This window comes from Puma concolor, chromosome D2, assembly GCF_028749965.1.
Source record: "Puma concolor isolate L17-30 chromosome D2, mPumCon1.1.hap2, whole genome shotgun sequence".
Classification (NCBI taxonomy): Eukaryota; Metazoa; Chordata; class Mammalia; order Carnivora; family Felidae; genus Puma; species Puma concolor.
In genome coordinates this window covers 7,397,851-7,415,799 of record NC_141677.1, presented here as the reverse complement: position 1 = coordinate 7,415,799, position 17,949 = coordinate 7,397,851, and the positions used below count along the sequence as shown (strand labels likewise).

Here is a 17,949-nt window from a genome sequence, read left to right as displayed (position 1 = left end):
TTGGAATTATCTATCAAAAAATAAGGAATACCTCATCTGGCCACTGGTAGAGTGTCTACTGAGGTATCTTTTTGAGTTTTTCCAGGGCTGCTTCTAGCAGATAAGGAGTATGTCTGTATGAATTAGAAAGAAAAAAAAAAAAGAAAAAAAGATGTCTCTTGCTGGAGTTTCAAGCCCATGGCCCAGGGATGAGGCCTGATAAGCAGAGAGCTCCAGTCTTCATTTGCTCCCGAGCCCACGTGCCCCTACACAGTGAACAATCTGCTTGATCTTATCCTACTGCCCTGGGTTGGTCACTCCTGTTTTCTATAAAGAATTCCTGGTTTTCTGAAAACCAGAACAAAGCAGGAGGAATTCTGCTACTTCCCCACTTTTATGGCCTAAGTTTCTTGCATGATGGTTTCAGATTGGAGGTCAGCACCACCACTTCTGGTTGTCTTCTCAACCAGGATCAGGAAGGAAGGAAGGAAGGAAGGAAAGAAGGAAGGAAGGAAGGAAGGAAGGAAGGAAGGAAGGAAGGAAGGAAGGAAGGAAGGAAGGTTTGGTTTAGAAGGAAGCCCTGTGCCTAATGAAGCAAGTTGGACACTAAGAAGGATCCAGGAGTTGGAAGGCATCTCCTGCCATGGCTCATGGAAGTAAGGGCTGAGTGTGCCCCAGTTTCTTATTAGTGAGGAAGTGGGGAGAGTATGCTGCTAAGGTCTTGGTGGTGTCTAAGACAATTCCCTGCAGGACTCCCTCTCCGTCAGCTTAGGTTGTTCAAAGAACTTTCTAGGTCTACCTCACCTTGTCCCTGACCATTGAACTCTTAATATCTCTCCTTGCTCTTCCAGATGTTGACACTCATTTGCACCATCAGCTTAACGTGCTCAGCCTTTCTTAGCTTACAAGAAAAATGCTTTGCTCTATGCAGCCCTTCCTCCATCCCTTGACAGCTGAACTTCTGAACGAATCACACACACGATTCTATACTCCCTCACCTTCATTCACCACTTAGCCTGTGGAGACAGGGGCCTCCACTCTAACAAGCCCTTTAGAGCTGTTCTCACAAGCCTACCAGCTTAGCGCTTTCCTTGTCAAGCTCAGTGGACATTTTCCAGTCCTTTTTGCCATTGGCCTTGAGAATGTGTATGGTCCATACAGACAGAGCCCTGTCTGGTTTTCACGAACGTGTCCCAAGTGTATCCTAAAACAACAGTACCTGGTCCACAATAGGCTCTAAACAAATATTTGCTGAATTAACTACTCTCTCCCGCTTCTCCTGCTTATCTGGACATTCTCTTTGAATGTCCTTTCACCTGAGGATTCTGCTTCAGCTTCTGAAGGACCAAATAACTAAATACCAACTTCATTGTCATTTCTGGCATCCCTGAACTTGTGTCCACCAATAATCGTGTGGTGGCACAGGTTTCCTTCATAGCTGATCACGTCACCGTAATACAGAAAGAGCATGTCATTCAGATTTATTGTTAATATCAAAATATTCACTTTCAGGGGCGTCTGGGTGGCTCAGTTGGTAAGCGTCTGACTTCGGCTCAGGTCATGATCACACGGTTTGTGGGTTCAAGCCCCGCGTCGGGCTCTGTGCTGACAGCTCAGAGCCTGGAGCCCACTTCAGATTCTGTGTCTCCCTCTCTCTCTGCCCCTCCCCAACTCATGCTCTGTCTCTCTCTCCTTCAAAAATAAACATTAAAAAAATTTTTTTAATGTTTATAATGTTTTAAATACAATTTCAATTAATAATACAAGTCAAAATGGTAAAGATAACGTGTCACCATTTCAGGCTTTGTGAGACTAATTGGTAGGCTAGCATTCGTGAAAATAAATAAAATCACTTTTAAGAGCTATACTTCACGTGCAGTTGCTTAATCACATTAGGCCGTAAGTCTTTCAAGAAAAAGTCTTACTTGGGAACCCTTGCATGCCTTGTAAGGACAAATTAAAAAGACAATGACACCTTGACCGCCTCCAAGTTTCACAAGTAAAGCTTTCCAAAATCTGAACACTGCCGCCATCAGTTATCTTGGTGCACACACAAGACAGAATAGAAAGAAAGCAAAGAAAAAAGTATCAGAGAACAGTAGGGCTCCCCAGAATATCTGGTTCCTCTACTGGCCTCAACTGAAAGCGAACAACAATTCAGTATCGCAAATATACACACACTTGGCCAGAGTCCAGGAAGAGACGGCACCGAGGGCTGATGGCTTCTACTCTAGCACTCGAAGTGCTCCAATCTGACTGCTTGGTTTTTAAACAACAAAAGAGCAATAATTATTATAGTTAAAAATAAGAATTCAAATGTATTCTTATATACCAGAATTTCATTCTGTTGTAGTGTACTGGTTTGGGCCAAGTACCGATCTTTTTTTTTTTTTTTTTTCAACGTTTTTATTTATTTTTGGGACAGAGAGAGACAGAGCATGAACGGGGGAGGGGCAGAGAGAGGGAGACACAGAATCGGAAACAGGCTCCAGGCTCTGAGCCATCAGCCCAGAGCCTGACGCGGGGCTCGAACTCATGGACCGCGAGATCGTGACCTGGCTGAAGTCGGACGCTTAACCGACTGCGCCACCCAGGCGCCCCCAAGTACCAATCTTAACACTAGCAAAAGTATCTATTTGTAAGCTCTCTTTCTCTGATGACACTTTAAATATTGATGTCTCTGTGAGAAATACAGAGAGGATGAGACACGCTAAATAATACTGCAATCATCAAAAAATAGACTGTGGAACAAAACAAACTACCTCAACAAATAAATGTAAAACCTCTAAAAAAAAAAGGATGAACCCACAGGTGGAGACCTAATGGTTATATTAACTAATTGCAATATATACACCTTAGTAGGAACATGACTCAAATAAACAAATAATATAACAAATAAATATATGTATATGTATGTACATTTATGGAGAAATATACAAAATGGGGAAATTTTAATACTGACCAGATATTGGATTCTATCAGAAAAAAATACCATAAACTTTTCAGATACCTATTGAAAATGCTTAATAATAAAATGGTACAATATTGAGGATTTCTTTCAAAACAATGTAGGCAAGGGGCCGTGAGTTGAGGGTATAGAGGAAATAAGACTGGCTGGGAGTGATAGGGTCACCAGCTTCCAAGATGACCCCAATGACCTCCACCTCTTAGTATTCATGCTCTTGTGTGATCTTCTCCCACAGTGAACAGAGTTGATCTGTGTAGCCACAAGACACTGTGAAAGTGAAGGCGTCTGACTGCCAAGGATAGGTCACATACATCTTCTGCCTTGCTATCTCTAAAGGTGACTCACTTTGGGAGAAGCCAGCAGGCACATCATAAAGACCCTTGAATAAGACGTCCTGCCAATGGCTGGCACTAACTTGCCAAGCATGTGAGCGAATCACCTTGGAAGCAGATCTTCAAGCCCCAGTCAAGCCTTCTGATGACCACAGTTCCAGATCCACACAGCTGAGGCATTCCTGGATTTATGACCCACCAAAATGGTATGCAATAATAAATATTTACTGTGTTCAGTTGCTAAGTTTTGGGGTGATTTGTTCTATGCAATAGAAAGCTAACAAACATGAAATCGCTGAAGCATGATGATGGTTGTGCAGAGTTCATGACACCATTCTCTCAGTTTTATATGTTTGAAATTTCATGATCAAAATATTTGAAGGCCAACAGTAAATAGATAGAAAGATAGATAGATAGATAGATAGATAGATGCTTCATCGAAGTCCATTATCTATCCTGTTCTCTACGCTCTACCTCTATGCTTAAATGAATCATTTCATACCTTCATAACTTTATCGTCTCCCAAATGTCTAAATCCCAGACCTTCACTAAGTCAGATCCATACCCCTAACACCAAACATCCTGCTCCTCTTCTGGTTCCATCATGGAATGTTACCATTATCTGACCAGTCACCCAAGGCAGGAATCAGGAGCCATGCTGGACCGCTCTCACCCACGAAGCCAACCACTTTCCATCACCTGTTTTTTCTGTCTTCTAAACAGCCATTTACTCCCTCTCCTCCTGCTTCTCGATCCTCACTTCTATGGCCCCAGCTGAAACTTTCATTTACTTACACCAACCTCTTATGTCACTAAGATTATGATTAGGGTAGCTGAGCTATGCTGATAGATTCATATACACAAGGGCTCACATTAAGAAATGTTTATTTCTGGCTCACATATGGTCCAGGGTATGTTTCCAGACAGTAGGGAGGCCTGTGCTGACGGCAGCTCCAGCATCTTCCTGACTTGGTTTCCAAGGTCTCAACCCAGTCGGCCAGGAAGAGGAAAAGCATAAAGCCCAGCACAGGGTAGGTCACAAAGGCCCCATCTCACCAAAATGAAGCACGATTCACTTCTGCACACATTGCTTAGATTGGAATAAGGACACGCAGCCACACCTAATGGCAAGAGAGACAGAAATGTGGTCTAGTTGCGACTGGAGGCAGAAGCAGCACGTTTTGGAAAACAGCTGGTTCCCTGTGAAACATCTCTTACGTATTCATCCTTCACTCTGCCACCAGAGTGGTCCAACAGGGAACTCAGATGATATTTGTTGAGTGAGCAAGAGAGTGGTATCTAAAAAGGATCTCCTCAAAATTTACCAAGGTCTCCCCATCAATTATAGGGTGAACATTGTCACTGCTCTACCCCTCGCTTCCTTCTTGGCATCATTTCACATCATTCTGTCCTTCTCACACTTATGTTCAACAAGATGGGACCATGTTCTCTCATAGGTCATGTCTCTACACACTTTATCTTCTCACTCTTCCACCTACAGAGCTCCCACGCACCCTTCAAGAGTCAGGTCAAGAGTCGCTTCCTCTTGGAAGGCCTCATGAATACCCCGCCTCCACTTGCACCCAGGCAGAGTTGGAAGCTGGCTCCCCCTTCAGCTCCTTAGCAGCTGGCAATGACCTCTTCCATGACTATCACTTTGTCTTGCTATTCTGTGCTGGCATACGTGTCTCTCCCACAGGAAGTGAGGCAGCTAATGGGGAGAGCGGTGGGTGTGTCCTATCTACTCTCTTCCTATCAGTAATGGCGCATCAACCAGATAGACAGCGTTAGCTTTCTCCATTTCAAACTCCACTAGCAGCCAAAAATAAAACTCTACATGGAAAATATCAGAGAGGTCAATAAAAAGCTCCCTCCTCCTGTTGGGTAAATGGCACCATGACCATCCAATGGGGATTTCTGCATCTCCCCTCATGATGTACATTAAAATCGCCAAATCCTAGGGGCGCCTGGCTGTGCTCAGTCAGTTAAGCACCGTCTGACTTGGGCTTGGGCCATGATGCCACAGTTCGTGAGTTCGAGCCACAGTTCGGGCTCTGTGCTGACAGCTTGGAGCCTGAATGGAGCCTGCTTCGGATCCTGTGTCTCCCTCTCTCTCTGCCCCTCCCCTGCTCTCTCTGTCTCTCTCTCTCTGTCTCTCTCTCTCTCTCTCTCTCTCTCAAAAATAAACATTTAAAAAATCTCCAAATCCTATCCATTCAACGTTCTTGATGTCACTAGGTTCCCCTCCTCACTGTGTGCTCCTCCCTGGGGAGTCCCGCCCTTCTCCCCACTCTCTCCTCCTTCTAATCGACCTCCCTGTCTTCAGTCTCCCCCTTACACCACATTTTCACGCTGGTGCAGACCCCCGAGGGAACTCTCAATGACACTGTCCCCATCCTAGCGTCCTAGCCGAGGCCAGCTCCTCGTCCTAAGCGCTAGGAAGTCCCCAACTCTTTCCAGCTTCATCCCCTGCACACCTGCCATCCACTGATGCTCTATCCCCAAAGAGCTGTTTGTGATTCCTCAACTCCAACATAAGCTCTGAGCCCTCCAAGTCTTTTCCCCTCTCTTTCAAAGCACCCTTCCTCCCCTACCCCCAACCTGCCTTTTCCTACCATAGAACTATTCATTATGAAGCAGCTCAAATAATAGCTTCTTCTGAAGGCATCTCAGCGCACAGAGGTCCGTGCAACCTGCTCTTGTAGGACTTAGCACAGACAGACTACATCACAGTACAGTCCTGGCTTACCCATCTCTCTCCTAGTGCTGTACTCTGTATTACGAGGAACTTCTTCCTCCCTTTCCTCCAGTTCTGGATGGGTTTGGCCTGTGAAGACACCAGTGAAAGATTAGAAAGCTAGAAACCCAAAGGAGTCAGGATATCTCTCCCTTCCTCTCAGCTTTCTGTGATGCTCCTGGACACCCCACAACAATCCCCCCCAATAGTTCCCCCTGGCCCTCTGCAGCCCTGGGGCCGAAGCAGTTGCCTGCTCTTACGATAACCCCTGGGTGGCCTTACCACCCACTTTGGCATCTCAGTTTCCCCCCTCATCAGGTAACCAATTCCCTGTAGTAAATGCCCTCTGGTTTAAAACGTAGAGTGATTCTGTTTGGCTAAGGGGATCCTGTCTCAGATACACCATCTCTAAATCAAGATCGTCAAATACAGGAGGCATGGAGGCAACCAGTGCTTAATAAATGTTCATTTAAAGAATGAGTAGAGCCCTATTAAGCTCTATCTCAAGTTAGGCAACATAGGGAAAAAGGAGGAAGCATATCTCTGGAGATGTGAGTGGCTCCCACGGGTAGGTGATCACATGAAACATTTCAATCAGGCCGAGAAAGAAGTGTTTTATGTAGGGGCCTCTACAGAAACAGGCAGAAAATTCTCCCAAACTGCCCCTGACCCCTGGCCTTCTTCGCTAAGATCAACCAGTATTCCATTAAAAAGTTTCAGCCACAAAACGGGGCATTCTTTCCTTGTGATTCACATTACCCAGAAGCCTCTGGTTTCCCGGAATTTGTGTTAAGTAGTAGCTTTCAAAGATGATAATATTTGCCAACAATCCCTGGGGCACCACTTTACGTTTTCCTAAAACAAAAAGGGGATTATTTTGTCCGTCTTTCTCATTTCCACAGGCTTTTGCATATGGTAGCTCTTCCCCTCTGGCATTAAATAGCAATTTCTCCCATTAAATTACGAGAATGATGCTTCGCCTTTTAAACATCAGTTGTCAATTAAGGTTGACAAACAAGCTTCCTGACCTTCTCGTGAACATCTTACCCAGCATGTGGTTACTAATTTCTCACTCCTTTTGTGAAACACTGGTCACAGACAAGCAGGCAGAAATAAATAGGGGAGCGTTTTCACCAGCTTCCTAACATCACTGTCTCAGTTCTCTGCGCCTGCATGGTCATCCAAACAATGATCTTTGAAGATCTGTAGGCGAAAAAAATGATTAGATCATTGCGGATCTAATCAAATCGAACAACGCTCTGTTGACAACTTGTTATTTTTCTCCTCCTGCCTTTCTCCATCCTTCTTCATAACGCAGGGGGTGTTTAATCTCTCCCCCTCCTGCCCGTGGATTAGTACGTCCAGATTCTGGCTTTCCGGTAAGGTCCAGTTCAAACACCAACATCTCCTCCCTGAGACGCCCAGCATGCTGTCCTCAGGGGAATTCCTCCTCCACTATCTTAGGCTGCGTTCGTGGACATGACGTTCGTGAGCTTCATGAGGGCAGACATGAGGTCTCTATGCCCCTGTGGCTCGTACGTAGTAAGTGCTCCACACATAGATACCGAATTAATTCTTCAAAATCCACACCCCTTTCTGTATATATGTTTATCCATATGTGTTCACATACTTCCTTTTTTTAATATTTTAATGTTTATTTTATTTATTTATTTATTTTTGAGAGAGAGAGAGAGATTGAGAGACAGAGTGCGAGCAGAGTGGGGGCAGAGAGAGAGAATGGAAGCAGGCTCCAGGCTCTGAACTGCCAGTACAGAGCCCAGCTCGGGGCTCAAACTCGTGAGCTGCGAGATCATGACCTGAGCCGAAGTCGGCCGCTTAACCAACCGAGGCACCCAGGCACCCCTCACAAACTTTCTTTGGATAATTCAATATAGCAATCATCCAAAGCAAGCATCGTTATCCCCATTTTATAGAGGTGCAAACTGAGGGTCAGAGACAGTTCAGTAATCAGGTTACAGGCTGGTTGAGTTGCAGACCTTGCACTGAAATTCAAATGTGCCCGATTACTCAGGGCTCTTTTTACTACAGCACAGTGTCTCTTACGACTTCAAGAGGCTTGGAGTTTTCTCCACTTTCCAAAATCAACAGCACAGCACTATAATCCTTCTAGGGTTAGCATTCATTTTAATATCCATATTCCTTTGGGATTGTTTCTCTTCCTGCTCTTTACCTCGTGGTATGTGATGCTTGGGAAAGCCTTCTGCCTGTGAAGACAGCCTGTGATCTAGTTTTCTCCTCCCTTGGTTTCCTTTTCCATAGAGAACGTATTCTTGGACTTCTCTCAATTCTTATGGTTTAATAACGCTTTCCCCAAACACACTGAAGGTTTTTTTGTCTGTATGCACGTCTCGTCCTTCCTACTGGTCACCCCTCCCTTATGATGGGCTGTGTCTTTACTAATAACATTTCACTTGAGTGTGAATTGACCGGCTTCCCCTTCACTTTTTTAATTATACAAGCAATACGAGTCCACTGTAGAAATGACAGAAAATTCATATAAATGAAAGGAAAATAGTAATAATTAGAAATCCCACCCCTAGGGGCGCCTGGGTGGCTCAGTCGGTTGAGCATCGGACTTCGGCTCAGGTCATGATCTCACAGTTCATGGGTTCGAGCCCCGTGTCGGGCTCTGTGCTGTCAGCTCAGAGCCTGAAGCCTGCTTCCGGTTCTGTGTCTCCCTCTCTCTCTGCCCCTCCCCTGCTCACACTCTGTCTCTCTCTCAAAAACAAATAAACATTAAAAAAAAACAAAACAAAAGAAATCCCACCACTCAGAGAAAACACTCTTACTACTCCAGTCTCCATTTTGCATTATTTTTACCCACATAAATACATTTGTGGGGTACCTGGCGGCTCAGTCCATACACTCTTGATTTCAGCTCAGGTCATTATCTCATGGTTTGTGGGATCGAGCCCCATGTAGAGCTCTGTGCTGTCAGCACACAGCCTGCTTGGGAATCTGTCTCTCTCTCTCTGCCCCTACCCCACTCACATTCTCTCTCAAAATAAGTAAATAAATTTAAAAATAAATATATTTGTATATATCTACACATATTTTTAAGATAAAATTATATTATGTGCATAAGTTATTTTTAATTTAAAACTTGTTATTTAGTGTTCCATGGACCTTAAAAAGAAGAACAAAATGTTTTATGTATTTAAAGAAATCTTATTGGTTTATATTAAATTTATCTATAATCATAGATATAATCATAGATCTCTTTGGTCAGGTAAAAATTCAAAGGAATGATGCTCGTGTTTCCTTCCTCTGTTGTTTTGATTCTTTTCTTCACACATTATAAATAGATTTCACATTATGTATTTTGTTGTTCAGTACACATTTTGTTACAGTAATTTTATTGAAGTTTGTATGTCAACAATAAAACTGCAACCCTCCGTCTTAGTTGTTTTTATGAGAACCTAAAAATTTTTTTATGTTAAAACTGGCCTACGTGGATTGAGTACGTACTGTGTACAAGACACAGAGGACACAGAAAGTCACCAACATACGTCCAGGTTGCTAGTCCTGTCATTCATTCGTGCACGGGCGTATTTGGATCCACTGGCTCCATTTCCTCTCTCCCTGTCAGGACCGTCCGCCATCTGTCCACACCGCACTCTTTCTTGTCTGTCTGTCACACGCCCGGTGTGCTCCTTCCAGTCCCCTTTCCCTCTGTGTTCTCAGAGCATCCTGTACCTGCCTTTCACTGAACTGACTTTATTCTTGGCAGCGTCGACTCTGTTCCTCATGGCTTCCAATGCCGTCGGAATTTCTGTCCTGGTCTTACCGTCCCCCTGCATTTGAGTCGACATTTCCCTTTCGTCCGCATTTTGCTGTCTCTCCGTAACATCTTTCTTCTCTTCTTCGGAGACTTCACGATTTCTTTAAGGGCCCCGAGAGAGAGCAAATGCTCCCTAAAATGTCATCGTCTTTCCTGAAATACACTCTGTATCTGAATCGATGGCAATCCTGTTTGCAGCAGAATGTTTTGATAGGTCCTGTTTTTGTTTTGTTTTATTGCTGCTTGCTTATTTTTAAAATCATTCCTTGAATTGAAAAATATATTGAGGATCTCCACAGGGCAGGCACCGGAAGGATAATGTTGAAAGGGAAAAAAAAAAAAAATCCTAGAACTAGCTTCTAGTCTCATTCTCTGGTGTGAAAGACAGACTTTAGGCAAGAAAGAAAACAGATATGAATTAGGGCCAGGTATTAAAGAAAAAGAAGGGAGTCCTATGAGAGACCATAGCCGGGGAAACTGCCTTAGATTGGGTGACCCTCTAAACCTCTTGGGAAGTGATATTTGAGATGAGATTTCATGGATGAAAATGAGCAATCCATATGAAGAGAGAGTGTAGGCGTGAACCAGGTAAAAAGAACAGCACGTGCAAATGCCCTGAGGCCAGAAACCCTCTTGCTTTTCTCTGCCCTGATCACTCTGCAGGAGTTGCAGTGAAAGAGGCGGGCAAAACCAGGCCACACCCAGGCTGGTACAAGCTTGGGTGTTCTTGGAGATGCTACAAGAATTCACTAGGATCTCCAAGGAAAGGAGTGCGTGATCTGACTGACGCTTTAAATCCGTTGTGGCTGCTGCTGGGAAGCATGGGGTGGAAAGCCAAGTAGTCGAAGCAGGGAGTCTGTTAGGCTGCAAAGTCAGTGATCCGAATAAGAAATTATAGTAGTTTAGAGTATGGCAAAAGGATTCAAGATATATTTTGGAATTGGAATTTTGGATTAAGTGAACTGGGGTTAAATGGGGGTGCAGAGAGGTTTGTTAAACAAAAGGAAGAGGGGTGCCAGGGTGGTTCACTCGGTTGAGCATCCAACTCTTGATTTTGGCTCAGGTCATGATCCCAGGGTCATGGGATTAAGCCTCAAGTCGGGCTATGCACTAAGCATGGAGCCTCCTTAAGATTCTCTGTCTCTCTCTCTCCCCCTCCCCCTCTGCTTCTCTCCCCCACTCACACACATGCTTTCTCTCTAAAATAAAAACAAACAAACAAGAGGAAGAAATTGCCAGGCTCTAGGCTCAAGCAACCGGGTGGATGGCACCACTGTAATTGAGATGCGAAAGCCCAGCAGCAGAACAGCTTTAGCGCTGAGAATCAGGAGTTCAGTTTGACACATGGTTAGTTTGTGATGCATTTGAAAAATAGACAAGATCAGGTCTTTACAGGGAAATCTTGGATGAAATTAAAAGTTGGGGAGTCCTCAGGACACAGAAGGTATTTATCATCACATGGATGGATTAGAGAATCATGGGTAGAGAGATAGAGAGAGATGAGTAGGTAGCCACACACCACAGCCTGAGGGACTCCCAAATTCAGACGTGTTGTAGGACAGAAAGAGGGAAGAGAAGAACCCACACACTAGAGTCACAGGAGCAAGGGAAGAAGGTGTTTGAAGAAGACAGAGTGGTTGACCTCTGTGTAAAATGGCAACGTAAAGATCCTTCTGCACACCTTTCCTCTTAGAAATCTGCACCGAACAAGAAAAATGAGAACAGAAACACAGATTCACAGATTCCAACCATAATGAATCCTGGAAATGTCTGTAGACCACAAAAATATGAAGAACAGAAAAGATAGGGCGGGACGGTTAGCACCTGTCAGAGCAGTGAAATGTGACACTTCAGTGTGTGCCACGAGAGGTACTGACGAGAACGAGGTCAAACCCTGAAAAGATGCCAGAAGCAGAGGCGTCTGGTGTTGTGCAGGCGCACGGGGAGCTTTGGGATTTGGGATGTCTTGCTTGTCCATATGGATGGACACCTGATATGCGGAAAGACATCTCCACTAGAGGACAACCCATGAAGATCAATGGAATGTCTTGGGGAAAATCAATGAAGTGGATAGGTTACAGGTGAATTTGACTCTGTGGAACATTATATTGAAAGGAAGGAGAAATATTAGCAAAAGTACAAGGTACAAGGAAATGGGCAAGTGAAATAAATCAGGCAATTACTAACTACAGGAAAAACAAAAGTCGTGTAAGAAGCAAGCAGTATGCTGCTTGGCAAGGCAGAGGGCAGTGTTTATTTAGTCCAGTGATATGAATACTTCATAGTGATTTAACTAAAACCTGTGGTATAACCAGGAGGACTGGAAAAGCATCAGAATTGGTGTTTGGAGGACATGTGTGCTAAACAGCATCTACCAAAATAGGAGGTCAATATAAGCTCTAAATGAAAAAATAAAGAGATTGTGTACTGACATACTTACAAACATGGAGGTAAATACCAGATCCAATATTTGCCCCCAAATAATGTACATGCGGAAATGTACATGGACAAATGTACATGGACAAATCCAATGGAAATGTACATGGACAAATCCAATATTTGCCCCCAAATAACGTACATGGACTCGCCTTGAGTCTCCTCACTGTTCCTGGGCACCCCTTAAACCTCCCCTTAAACATCAGCTGGAGGGTCGATGATATATGTTCTCATAACCATTCCAAAAGAAGTCTATAGAAGGCCAGAAAGAACTGAGGCCAAAGTCTGCCCCAGGTCACATTGGGGTGGGGTCTTTGTTGGTTGACTTCCATATTTCATTCCCTGTCATAGGAAGGCCATTTTCCACATCAGTTTACTGTTTGGCTTGGTAGCTACTCTTGGTACATCCACTCATTTGGAACAGTGTCCCATCCTCTTGACGAGAAAGTAACATTCATGGCCCTCCTGCTTGGGAAAGTCCTTATCTGTCTCTATGTGAAACCCGACGTCACTGAGACAATGGATCAGAGAAAATCCCCAACCTGCTTTTCATTGCTGTAAGCAGTGTGTCATATTCTTAATTTAGCCTTGTCTCCCACCCTACGTCAGCCTCGATCAGTGACTTAAGGGGATGCTGATAGAACCTGAAGAATTTCCTTCCTCCTCTGTGACTTCCATCTGGTCCCACTGCACTGGACTTAATAGATATACCTTGAATTTCATGCAGTGTGGTTGGCATCATTCCCTGGTTTCCACACAAATTAGCCGGGGGCATTTTGTTTTTGTTCCTTTAATGTCTTTTGGTCATTTCCAATTCTGAGAAAAGCTTCAGAAACCTACACATAAGTTACCATCTTTGCCAAAAGTCTGTGGCAACAGGCACAGCTTCCTGATTCTCCGAAATGTGCTTCATTCATATCTGAATATTCTTGTAAAATGTGTTAAAAATAGACCTTTTCAAATTCACAACCTAAAAAGGACTTATGTTTTAATGTGTACGAGACCACACCACCTCATCCTGTACCGATTCAATTACACATTGTTAGCAAGGATGTTTAAAATTCTAATGCAAATGAAAAGTGGTGTATTATTCAACCGCAAAAAGGAGTGAAGTATAACATGGATGAAACTGGAAAACAGTACGCTACGTGAAAGAAGCCAGACACAAAAGACCACATATTATATGAGTTCATTTCTATAAAATGTCCACTGCACATATCTATAGAGTCAGCAGATGTGTTAGGGGAAACGGGGTGACTCCTAATGGATACAGGTAATGGAAATACTTTGGAATTAGGAAGTGGTGATGTTCGCACAACTTTAATAAATACATTAAAAACCACTTAAAGTGCATACTTTGAAAGTGTGTGGGGCACCTGGGTGCCTCAGGTGGTTAAGCGACTGCCTCTTGATTTCAGCTCAGGTCATGGTCTCACAGTCATGAGTTCGAGCCCCACATCAGGCTCTGCACTGGGCTTGGAGCCTGTTTGGGATTCTGTCTCTCCTTCTTCTGCTCCTCCCTCGCTTGCACACGTGTACGCGCTCTCTCAAAAAAAAAAAAAAAAAAAGTGAATAAATAAAAATTAAAATTGAAAAAATAAAAACAAAAAAGAAAGGGTAAATTTTATGGTATGTGAATTACATCCCAATAATTAAAAAAAAAAAATTCTCATGCGATCTCAGTGGGGCTTGAAACTTTCTGAAGAATTTCAAGCCATGGCACACACAATTGAATACAAAAAAGAATCCATAGAACTACAGACAAAGTGCCATGCCCTAAAGCTTACCTAATCTGGGGTTTTGTGTACCAATAATGGAATCAAAAATATTATTAAATGGTACCCCCCAAAATTCTGAAAATTCTGAAATAGTACCGTGTGCTACTATTTGTATAGAAAAGGGGAAAAGTGGGTACATAAACGTTTTATATATGGATAAAATATCTTTAGGCAATACAGAAGAATTGGTAACAGTGTTACCTCCAAGGAAAACTGGCTAAGGAGCGAGTAACAAGGTGGCGAGATTTTTCACCATATCTTTATGCTGTATATACCATATACACTATGTGCTTTTCACCTCTGATTTTCAGCCATGTGAACGGAATAACCACTCAAAATAAATCAAAATTAAATTATTTTTGCCTGCTTACAGTTTAGGTCATATTTCCAGATTCAATTGCCACTATAAGTGTGGATTTCTCTATTTCTCCTTTCAATGCCACTGGCTTTTGTTTCATATATTTGAAGCTCTGTTATTACATTTATACACATTTAAAGCAATTATGGCTTCTTGATGAATTGGCCTCTCTTACATTAAGAAATGCTCCTTTTTCCCTCTTTATCCTTCATAATAGTCCTTGTGTTTAAGTTTACATTGTGTTGTTTGCTCTGTATTTAAAAATCAGTTATCCAATTTGACAATCGTATTCTCTTTTACATTATTTAACACATGATAACAGTTATAGAAACTATTTTAAAATTATTTTCTTTCTTCCATTTTTTAATGTTTATTTATTTATTTTGAGAGAGAGAGAGAGAGAGAGAGGGAGACAGAGCATGAGCGAGGGAGAGGCAAAGACAGAGAGAGATAAGAGAATCCCAAGCAGGCTCTATGCTGTCAGTGCAGAGCCCGACTCAGGCTCAAACCCACGAAGCGTGTAGATCATGACCTGTGCCAAAATCAAGAGTTGGATGCTTAACCAACCAAGCCACCCAGGCACCCCTTAGGATTATTTTCTATTAACTTTATTAACTATTATTGCTGGGCCTAGTTCTCTTGGTTGATTTTTTTTTTTAATAGCCTTTAAAAATTTTTTTTCAATCTTATTTTTCTGAGAGAGACAGACAGACAGAGCATGAGTGGGAGAGGGGCAGAGAGAGAGGGAGACAGAACCCAAAGCAGGCTGTAGGCTCTGAGCTGTCAGCACAGAGCCCTTGCAGAGCTCGAGCCCACGAACCGTGACATCATAACCTGAGCCGAAGTCAGACGCTTAACCTACTGAGCCACCCAGGTGCCCCATAGTCTTTTTTTTTTTTTTTAAGTAGTTCTAGGTTCACAGCAAAATTTAATGGAATGTGTTCCTACACCCCCTGCCTCAACAAAAGCATAGTCTCCTCCACTCCTCCTAGGCCAGGGTGGAAATTTTGTTATACCCAATGAACCTACACTGATATGTCATTGTCATCCAAAGTCCACAGTTTAAATTAGAGATCACTCAGTGTGTTCACATTCTATGGGTTTTGACAAATGTGTAATGACATACAACTGTCGTTATAGCATCATACAAAATAGTTTCACTGCCCTAAAATTTTCTTTGCTTCACCCATCCATTCCTCTTTCCCCCTTAACTCCTGGCAACCACTGATCCTGTAACTGCCTCCATATTGTTCCTTTCCCAGAATGTCATATAATTGGAATATATAGCCTTTTCAGATTGGCTTCTTTCACTTAGTAATAATGTTTAAGGTTCTTCCAGGTCTTTTCAGGGTTGTATATTTCATTTCTTTTTAGTGTTGAATAATATTCTATCGTCTGATGGACCACAGTTTATTTGCCCATTCACCTACTGAAGGACATCTTGGTTGCCTCCAAGTTTGGGCAATTATAAGTAAAACTGCTATACACATTTGTGTGCAGGTTTCTGTGCAGGTATAAGTTGTCAACTCCTTTGGGTAAATCCCAAGGAGCCCGATCGCTAGATCATATGGTAAGACTATAGTTAGCTTTGTAAAACACCACCCAACTGTCTTCAAAAGTGGCGGCACCATTTTGCATTCCCACCAGCAGTGCATGAGAGCTCCCACTGGTCTCCATCCTCACCAGCATTTCGTGCTCTCAGTGTTTTGGATTTTCCCCTCTGTAATAAGCGTGTGGGGGTATCTCACTGTGGTTTTAGTTTGCAGTTCCTTGGAGACACAGAATGTGGAACAGCTTGTCCCCTGCCATCTGAGTATCTTGTTTGGTGAGGTGCCTATTTGGATCTCTTGCCACTTGTTTATTTATTTTTGTTCTTGTTCTCTAATTTTTTTTGTATGTGTCTGTGGATTTTGAATAATAGTTCTTGATCCAATGTGACTTTTGCAAATATTTTCTCTCAGTGTGTGGCTCGATTTCCCATTCTCTTGACAGTGTTTTTCGCAGAGCAGAGGCTTTAGTTTGAATGACGTCCAGCTTATCAAACGTTTTTTTTTGTGTGTGGATTGCGCTTTTGGTGTTGTATCTAAAAAGTTATCACCGCACCCAAGATCATCTAGATTTCTTCTTATGTTATTGTCCAAGAGTTTTACACTTTTACATTTTCCATTTAGGTCTCTGAACTTTCAGTTAATTTTTGTGATGGGTGTGAGGTATGTAGTTAGACTCCGTTTTTGCACGTGGATGTCCAGTGGTTCAGCACCAGTTGTTGGAAAGACTATTTTGTGGTGCCTGGGTGGCTCAGTCGGTTAAGCGTCCAACTCTTGGTTTTGGCTTAGGTCATGATCTCACGGTTCTTGAGTTTGAGCCCCACATCAGACTCTGTGCTGACAGTATGGAGACTGCTTGGGATTCTGTCTCTCTCTCTCTCTCTCTCTCTGCCCCTCCCCTGTTTGCTCTCTCTCTCTCTCTCTCAAACAAATAAAAATAAACCTAGGAAAAAAAAAGACTTTTTTCCATCATATTGCCTTTCTATCCTTGTCAAAGATCAGTTGATTATATTCACAGGGGTCTATTTCTGGGTTCTCTAATCCTGTTTTACTGATATATTTGTTTATTTTTCCACCAAGAGTATACTGTCTTCATTCCTGCAAATTTATAGTGAGTCTTGAAGTGGGAGAGTGTCAGTCCTCTGATTTTGTTCTTTTCCTTCAATTTTGTGTTGGTTATTCTGGGTGTTTTGCTTCTCCACATATATTTTAGAATCATTTTGTCCATATCCACAAATTGAGATATTGATTAGGATTGCATTGACTAGGTAGACATGTTAACAATATTGAGTCTCCTTATCTTTAAAAATGGAAAATTTCCCCAATAATGTAGTTCTTCTTTGATTTCCTTAGTCAAGTTTATAATGTTCCTTATACTGATCTTGTTACTATGTTTTTAAGATTTATATGTAAGTATTTCACTTTGGGGGTGGGTGTTGTTAATGTAAATTGTATTGTGTATTTGCTTCAATTCCACTGGCTCATTGCTGGCATACAGGAAAGCGATTGGCTTTTTATATTAAACTTGTATCCTGCAAACTTGCTATAATCAGGTATTAGTTCCAGGAGGTTTTTGTTGATTCTTTTGGATTTTCTACATAGACAATCACGTCATCTGCAAACAAAGACAGTTCTATTTCTTCCTTCCCAAACTCTATACCATTTATTTGTTTGTTTGTTTGTTTGTTTTTACCTTATTGCATTAGCTAGGACTTCCAGTATGATGTTGAAAACAAGGAGTGAGAGGGCTCATTCTTACCTTATCCCTGATCTTAGCAGGAAAGCTCCTAGTTTCTCACCAGTAGGGATGATGTCAGCTTTGGTTTTTTGTAGATGATCTTTATCAAGTTGAAAATGTTCCCCTCTACTCCTAGTTTGCTGAGGCTTTTTATCATGAGTGGGTAAATGGTTGATTTTTCTCCTGGTTCTGGGTCATATCTCCCTGAGTTTTGTACACTGAATGTAATCAGACACCTGGACGTATACAGCAGAAGGGCTCCTTGGCAAATAGC

General features: G+C 42.6%; 1 protein-coding gene across 5 annotated transcripts in view; it reads right to left on the bottom strand.

Moving 5' to 3' along the window:
- Positions 1 to 17,949, bottom strand: part of LOC147575750 (uncharacterized) — a 37,770-nt gene that overhangs the window by 10,183 nt on the left and 9,638 nt on the right. For 3 of the 5 annotated variants that reach the window (XR_015241521.1, XR_015241523.1, XR_015241522.1), the window contains exons 2-4: positions 7,064 to 7,219; positions 6,776 to 6,871; positions 6,029 to 6,106 (exon numbers count right to left, since the gene is read on the bottom strand). Coding sequence is in view for 1 of the 5 variants with exons in the window: in XM_086679537.1 (XP_086535663.1) it covers positions 4,264 to 4,400; positions 6,029 to 6,106; positions 6,776 to 6,871; positions 7,064 to 7,070 (318 nt within the window). In the remaining 4 variants the exon portion in view is untranslated. Of the gene's footprint in view, positions 1 to 2,585; positions 4,401 to 6,028; positions 6,107 to 6,775; positions 6,872 to 7,063; positions 7,220 to 17,949 lie in introns of those variants that run through there. The other 2 variants (XM_086679537.1, XR_015241524.1) reach the window with 2 other exon arrangements.